The 7,928-nt window shown below is 40.4% G+C and overlaps 2 protein-coding genes across 3 annotated transcripts; one reads left to right on the forward strand and one right to left on the reverse strand.

Annotated features, from left to right (window-relative positions):
• Positions 1 to 846: 846 nt before the first annotated feature.
• Positions 847 to 2,257, reverse strand: LOC6614128. The gene has a single exon (XM_002038545.2). It carries the CDS (start codon positions 2,159 to 2,161, stop codon positions 1,250 to 1,252), a length of 912 nt encoding a protein of 303 aa, XP_002038581.2. The 5' UTR covers positions 2,162 to 2,257; the 3' UTR covers positions 847 to 1,249.
• A 3,028-nt stretch (positions 2,258 to 5,285) lies between these two features.
• LOC6614129 (Golgi-associated plant pathogenesis-related protein 1) lies at positions 5,286 to 6,230 on the forward strand. 2 transcript variants are annotated; one of them, XM_032721573.1, is made up of 4 exons: positions 5,286 to 5,375; positions 5,434 to 5,562; positions 5,620 to 5,936; positions 5,990 to 6,230. In XM_032721573.1, exons 1-4 carry the CDS (start codon positions 5,346 to 5,348, stop codon positions 6,087 to 6,089), a joined length of 576 nt encoding a protein of 191 aa, XP_032577464.1. In that variant the 5' UTR covers positions 5,286 to 5,345; the 3' UTR covers positions 6,090 to 6,230. The 2 variants fall into 2 exon arrangements, with proteins under 2 accessions (XP_032577464.1, XP_032577465.1); XM_032721574.1 differs by having other exon boundaries at positions 5,299 to 5,354.
• The last annotated feature ends 1,698 nt before the right edge of the window (positions 6,231 to 7,928 follow it).

Genomic DNA, 7,928 nt, shown 5'->3' on the forward strand with positions numbered 1-7,928 from the left:
GGCCAAGTGTCAGTGATGCACTTGCAACATTCCGTATTTACGGGAAAGTCAGGTTTATGCGACGATTGCCGTTCAGCAAGCAGTCCAAATGCGATTAGCGCTTTATCAAATTCACGTTCTGCCCCACTTTGAATCCAACTTATGTACGATACCAGTCGCGTCAAACGAAAAAACTTTGCTAATCTGACGGAAAACAAGCGGGAACCAACATGGCGGCGTGGAAATTCTGCCAAAAAGCGGCGCAGTTGACTTTGATGCTGGTTAGACGGCACTGAAATTCGTCAATTTTCGAAATGCCACCGAAGAAATCAAGGCGCAACAACAGCCTCGTGGTAAATATTAATTTAACTTTGCACATTAGCCGAGCAATGACACTTGACTGCGGAGAACCTGTGGCACCACATCGCGTTGGAAACTGGCCACAAATGTTGGTGGAACACTACACCCAACCCGCCCCCTGTAGCAACCACCCGCCCGGGGGGTAAACCTCAGTTATTTGTCTATTTGCCTATGCGAAATTTGATGCGCTGTCTGTTTTTTTCTTTTGGTGGCAATGCTCGCTCGCTGTGTCTCTGCTGTTCTGGTCCTCATTATCGTAAATTTTTATGCTAAATACATTTCGTTGTCGGACCCAAAGATACAAACACCAAAACCGAAAGCGACAAAAGAAAATCCTGACCCTGAGTGTCAGAATTGGGATGCTCTTTTAAAAATATACTCAAATTAAAGAGGACAGTTCTCCTTTAATAAGTAGTAAGAATGCAAATAAAGATATGATAGATATGATATTTAATGTAAATATCTGAAAAACGTAATAGATACAATTTCTTACATTTATCAGTTGCGTACAAAATATATATACATATATATATATATATAGAAATTAGAACATTTTTATATTATTTTTCTTTGTTGGCCTACAGAATGGCGAAGCACAACGCATGTAAGAAAATACATGCTCTTCCTAGTCAAATGTACATTAGAGTACCACCATTTGTGGCAGATGCCGCCACGTGGATGCGACTCCTCCGATGACCAACATAATCAAGGAACTAGCATATGGAGGGCCGGCCCGTGGATCCTGACAAATTGAACAATTTAAAGAGGGCTTTGTGGGTTTATTGTGGATGAACTAAGTAGGTCTGTGTGCCGGTGATACAAGAGCTTGGGCGGCTCGATGACTGGGCCAGATGCTTGGTGTTGCCGCCTTGAAGTAAGCCGAATTGGAGTTCGAAATAATATAAAAGTATTAAAAGTCTGAACGAATGGATACACAGGAATTTTTCGCGATCTGGAAGATTTCACATTTTTTGTTATTTATCACGCTTGACTGATAATCTTGCAAATTTTCCGCGGCCTTTTTTAAAGAGATTGTCACTCTAGAGGCTTCCTTCCGAAAAGGTTTGTATTCACTCTTTAAAACCTGCTTTTTAAGTTGAGTTCTTATCATTTCATTACTTTTTTCTATATATTTATTGAACTCCCTGCCAGTATACTTATCTTGCTCCAAAAACCTAAACCGTTGAAGACATAGTCCTTGATGTTTTTCGAATTTGAGCTTGAAGGAGTCTAGTTTTTGAATTTCAATCTGCAACTGATCACCTAACTTCCTGCTTCTGCAGTAGTCATCCCGTACCAGTTTTTTTGCCAGATTGGATGTTCTTCGGACGGATTGCATCTGAGTCAGTTGGTGCTCTAGTTTATGGCTTGCAAATTTCAGCTGAAGAATATCGGGATGAACTCCCTCTACATTCATCAAATATATATGATCATCCTGGCAGGGATGTATGTTTGGGCATTCCGGTATATTGGTACCTAGTTGGTAATTGAGTTGATTTACGCGCCGCTTTAAGCGAAATACCTCATCGTAAATATCTTCGAGTTCCAGATTACTTTTCTCGTCTGATTCTTCCAGAACTTCCTCAGCGGACCAGCAATCTTCAGATTGCAAAACACTCTGCTCCGTGCAGTGAAACACTTTTTTTGGCCCGGGCTCTGTGAATGCGAACTTTAAGTGCTTTGGTTGTGCCAGTTTCTTATCCTTCGGTTTAGTGTTTTCAATTTTACTTATTTCTGCTACCTTGCATATATTATTTATTCCTTCTGCCTTGCACGATAAATTTTGGTCCACTGATTGCCATATTGGTAATGAATTCATCATGATCCATCCAAATTAACCAATATCCAATTAACTGTGAACTTCAGAACGGAAACAAACTGGGTACACAACGAGCACTTCTAGTGTTTTCAAGTGATCTAACACAAATCTCAATGAAGACTTAGATAAGAGAACGTACTTATAGATCATATGGGTTGGTTGGATCTGATAGATGGTACGGTCTTATATTATATGTAAATTTCCAACGTCTTTTAATTTTTAGTATTAACTACAACCAGTATTCAACGCAGATGAGCAAGTTCGCATATGTTGTTATTTAAGTAAGGTTCTAGATACAAGATAAAAAGAGCTCAGACGCAGTGTTCTCTCAATGGCTCACATTATTGAATAGATTTCGTGGAAGGCAGTCGCTTTCCTTTGCACTGAATGACAGCGGAAAATGAAGTGAAATCTAATTAAAACCCTTTGCTAAAATCACAATTGTCAGCGAAAGCTCACGCACACCTGCTCGCAAAACTCACGAGCACACAAACACTGACATAGACAGATGGACAGACACCGGCGATTTCCCATACGCAAACAAATAGAGGATCCCGAATCCGATTCCGAGCCCGAGTGGGGCGGTCCTGGCAGGTGAAAAACAGACGTCAGCTGTCCAACTACCCGAATGCGGAATCTGGCGAAAACAGAGCAAAAGTTTTGACCAGACAAAAAAAGGAAAGGCGAACTGTTCTCGGCTTTGGAAGCCTCCACCACTTAGTGATGCCAAAAAGGACCTATGTATGTATGTCAGATCTCATTAGGCTACAAAATGGTATAAAATTGCAGCCTTACATTTTTTCGATCAGTGATTAACTAGGAGAAGAAAACCTGAATAATACCAATAAATATTCAGGAAAACCACGACAAATCCAATTTAAACTATCAAATATGTTTTGGATATCTAAATCACCCATGAAACTCTGTGAACCTAACCATCAGTAAAATGGCTTAATAAAAATTATTTGACAGTTTCATAATTTGATTGTAAATGATGGTATTCGGTGCTTACAATAAGCTGCTTCACCTTTTTCCTAAGATTTCTGGTTAGGTAAGTGGCATCTCTGATTTGAATCTAGATGCCACTGGGTGTGGTGCAGATAACCTCCAGGAGCGAATAAAACGCGCTGTTGCACACGAAAAATAACAAGCTGCGTTGGTCAATTCATCGAATGTCGGTCAGGGCTGCCGCCGGGGAGAAGTGGATTGGGCAGTGGGCAATGGGCAGTGGGAAGCCGGAGCCCGGAGGTGGGTCACACCACCTGGGCGGAGGTCCAAGCAGGGGGTCCATGCAGGGGGCGACATAAAAGTTTCGCACCCAGGCATTTGGCCATCATTGTCCAGCAGAGCCGGTGGGCCGGCGTTGCTGTGTTTGAATTAAAAGAAATTAGTTTAGTTATGCCAATGATCCCCGGGCTACGCTATTAAGTTATCGGCCAGGCAGGAGTGGGACAACTTGGTGCCGGTGTCAGGAGGCAACTCGGATGGATGAATTGCACTTATTATGCAAGTTTTCCCTTCCAATTTGAGTGTGTGGTTGTCCTGGCGTGCCTGGAATTTCAGAAAAAAAAAAATAAACGCTTTGCGTGTTGCTCTTCTGATGCCGTTTAACCATTATGTGGCATGAATTTGCCATTTTCATTTAAATGCTGCTCTTGGCAGCGAGTCAACTCGTTGGCTTTTTAGCGAATGTTCTGCATTCATAAGCAGCAATCGTATATATCCTGCGGAATGTACTGAAATTGTGGTTGGATTTAGGTCTAAAAGTATAAAAAACTAGTTCTTATTTGTTAGGCTCGGAATCAATTTAACTTTTAAACCAAAAACCTTATTTTTGGGAGTAATTTTGTGTGTCTGAAAACCATAGATTTCGCGCTGGTCATTTTCATTCTTAAGTTTTGAAAACAGCAGAGGTGTCATCACCAATGACGAACCAGATTATGCTCATGCTGGTGCCATCGAAATTGATAGTGGAAATATGTGTGCTGAATGGGATATTTAGGCGCGCCTATCAAACACGAGCACAATAAATCTTCGTCACGGGCCCAAATTGACATTTTACAGCCAAAAAGCAGAAACCAAAGCCACGCAGAGGACAAAGTAAGTTCCACTAGTCCGTGTTCCAGCTGCTTTTTTGCTCCTGCGGCTGCCGCTGTTTCGAAAACCACTGATATTGTTGTCAACAATGATGGCCCAAAGCATCAGCCACATGTGTGGGAGCCACAGCTCGTCCCTCCTCAAAGTGCCGTCGCACATGGTTGGCAAAGCCAAACCTTTATTGCCACAGCTCCATGGAGCAACAGCACCAACAGCGAAAATTTAATATCTGGCTGGGGCGTGGCCCTATTGGAGCTGGTCCGTTGTCGCTGGCGATCAGAACTCATCGCATTATCCTTTGGCCTGGTGGCGGTTACTCGCTCAAAATAATTGCACACTGCACCGCCAATAAGTTCGTTCGCCCGTTTGATACAGAGAAATTTCTATTCACATTTCCCAAACAAAAGTGTTGTACAGAAATAAAACTGCATTCAACTTTTAAAATATACGCCATACAAAATATATTAACACATTTTCTGAAAAAAAATATTGTTGTTTGTATCGTTCTGGTTTTCAGTGTCGTTTTGGAGTCATCTGTCAGTATCCTAATGCATAAAGCATGAAACCTCAGGCCAGCTGTCAACACAACAAGCAAATTGCCGCGGCAGCATCAGTTTTGAGGCAACTAGACATTTTTGGGAATAAAAAACCCAATCTGTAAGAGTCACTAGTATTAGTTTGTTTTTAAAAATGAGGAGCTCCTTTAATACAAAGTTAGACTTTTTAGTAGACAAACAAAATTAACCATCGTCTAATTTGTGTTTCTTTTGAGGTTGGCTTTCGAACCAAAACTATACAGAGTTCTCAGATACTCATCTTTCCATGTATTATGTCAGAATCTAAAGTCAACTTTATATTTTAGAGGATTTGTGTAACGATACTTATGTAAAAATGATACAAAATCTATGAGATGTGCACGGATTAAAATCTGTATTAACTAACGGACACTACATACGCTTTACGTACACTAAACTAATTAATATTTGAGTCATTTTTAAATTACGTCACCAGAGTTTCGAGGTCTTTAGAGCAATCAGAATCCTGGATAAGTTTGTCAAAGTATTCGTTCTGTAGTTATTCTAAAAAAAACATGTTTTTGGTAAACGTATTGATTGTTTTGGTATAAATAAATATTTAGTAATATCAAATCAAATCTGATTTATTCTCCTGTATTCCAGTTGGTGTTGGTTATAGCAGATTTACAGAAGGACCATCTAAACGAACACAATCGGTTGAGGGAGAAGCATGGAAGTCCGCCTCTGATCTTGGACGATGCACTCTCACAGGGATGCGAAGAATATGCCAAAGTATGTCGTTGGCTAATAACAATGTTTCGCATTCACTCTTTTAATACCTTCCAACAGGTGCTAGCCGCTAATGAAAGGTTAGAGCATTCAAGTTCTGCCGGTCAAAAATATGGTGAAAACTTGTGCATGCGGTCACAAGACCCTCTGCAATGCGTTCAAGACTGGTACGACGAAATCGAGGACTACGACTTTGAAAAGCCGCAGTTTGGCATGTCAACGGGCCATTTCACCGCACTCGTTTGGAAGAATGCGAAAAAAATGGGTTTTGGTCAGGCCAAGGACAAAAAGGGTTACTACTGGGTGGTCGCAAGATATTATCCACCAGTCAATGTGAACGGGCAGTTCGAAGAAAATGTTCTTCCGCCAAACAAAGGGTAAGCGAATTAATTACATCTGTAGTTTTTTCCTTTATTTTATTTCATTGCAGGGAAGGTGATGAAAATGGTCAAGGCAATTTCAATAGCTTTCAAGTTGACAACATTCCCATCATAGTCATGCTTTGGTTATGCTGGCAATTCTCAAATTGAGGTCCTTATCACTTTGATGTTCTTGTGCGGCACTTCTTGTAAATTTGTTGTTAAGCTATTTGAAAAACCAATTACTTATATTTTGAGTGTGAATTGAAACTAGTCTATACCCAATAATAAAATTCACCTTTTGGAAGTAAAGTCCGGAAGTTTGGTGCATTTGTAAACGGTTTATTTTTGCCATTGTTAGTTATGTAAAACCATTTTATCTAGTTGCTGCAAATAATTTTAGTTTACCAGGAAGATATTTAATGATACCCAAATTGAGGAGTGCTGCCTTCAGACTGGGGTGTATAGCATATACAAAAAATGTTTAAATGCATGAAATATTTTGAATTAAAACCAAGACAATGCTATTACTCAGCTGCTAGAAGTGAGAACACGATATTTCGTAATTTTCTGGCATATCGATAGATATTGGAGAATATAATGAGAGGGCGTGGCAACATGGGTGAACAAACTTGCGCTGCTTCTATGTCTCTAGAATCTGTATGCTTAATCTTAACCTTATAGCGTTTAAAATTCCAGAGATCTCGACATTCATACGGACGGACAAGACCAGATCGTTGGGTTAATTTGAATTCGTGCAATAGGGATATTCAGTTTTTTCACTAGGCTCGTGTTGTTCTGGCCTTTTTCTTTCCGCATTTATTTTTATCTTTTTTGGCAATCAGCATCAGGCGAATGGAATTCCCCATTGACTATGCCGGTGTCAACAAAGTGGCGGGCAAGATTCAGATATACTCTCTCGGTTGGCTGTTTATACCCTTTAACTACTGCAGATCTCAACCCTTAACAAGTTTTTGATGGCCTTAAATATATTTATAAAATTATATAAATTGTACTCATTTTTAAGAATATCACATTATTTTACCACTAAGTCAAACGGGGTTACGGGGTTACACCTGTTTGGTGTGATACCTACCAAGTACTGAGTATCTCTAAGTCGGTGCAATCAACTAGAGCGCTATTTTATTTCGGCCTCTGTTTCCTACATGTCTGTTCCCAAGTGGAAGTCGATGTCTGGGGCCCAGCAGCTGCCGGGAGCGCATTAAATCCTTAAGCACTCATTATTATTCAATCAGATATGGAGTCGAATGTCTTTTTGTTTGGCTCTTACTTCGCCTCGCTTTCTGGTTGGCTGCGCCGTGCGTGGGCCCACCTAATGACATTCAAATTGCTTCCATCTCTGGTCGGTTTCAATTGGAACACCTTTCACAAAAATTAATGGAATTATAGATCACAGCGTCTAGGGATGCATGTTCCCAAGATATTTCTTTGACGTCTGGTTGAGTGTTAAAAGTAATGAAAGCAAAAATTCTATGCGCATTTGAAAGTTTGAAATTGGTACTCCTCTTAAAGAAAACAGTGTGAAAAATGCGTGTTATTTGAAAAACTTTATTTTTTATGCATACCTTTAATGCTTTTGCTTTTGTGGGCTTAATAACTATCTTTCATAGGTCCTTCAGTTGGGGCACTTATAAAATACTCCCCATCACCACTTCATTATGGCTTGGGTTCGATGGATAGCCGAGTTTGTCAACTATTTACAACTTAACTTGGTCGTAAAATTTATGTGCATCGTAAAGGCCGAAAGTTTGAGCGACGCACTGAGAAAATGTTGTGAAATCAAATTTACACACAAACCATCCCTAATGACCTATCCCACAGACAGAACGGAAACGCGGAGGCGCCACTCCGGAAAAGGACGAAGCCAAGTCGCGGGGCGTTGTGTCTCGAACTTCAGTCGCGGGGCTGGAAATTGTTTAATTTCGCCGTCGCTTAATTATCTGCAGTGTGCCGGGTGCTTAAATTATAATGGAGCTGACCTAATTGAGT

This window comes from Drosophila sechellia, chromosome 3R, assembly GCF_004382195.2.
Source record: "Drosophila sechellia strain sech25 chromosome 3R, ASM438219v1, whole genome shotgun sequence".
NCBI classification, from domain to species: Eukaryota; Metazoa; Arthropoda; class Insecta; order Diptera; family Drosophilidae; genus Drosophila; species Drosophila sechellia.

Bases quoted from the DNA above. Each gene is read 5' to 3' on its own strand.
- LOC6614128 (XM_002038545.2), bottom strand. From the start codon at position 2,161: ATGATGAATTCATTACCAATATGGCAATCAGTGGACCAAAATTTATCG.
- LOC6614129 (XM_032721573.1), top strand. From the start codon at position 5,346: ATGTTTTTGGTAAACGTATTGATTGTTTTG. The intron at 5,376-5,433 runs GTATAAATAAAT...CCTGTATTCCAG, and splicing joins TAAACGTATTGATTGTTTTG to TTGGTGTTGGTTATAGCAGA. The intron at 5,563-5,619 runs GTATGTCGTTGG...ACCTTCCAACAG, and splicing joins GATGCGAAGAATATGCCAAA to GTGCTAGCCGCTAATGAAAG.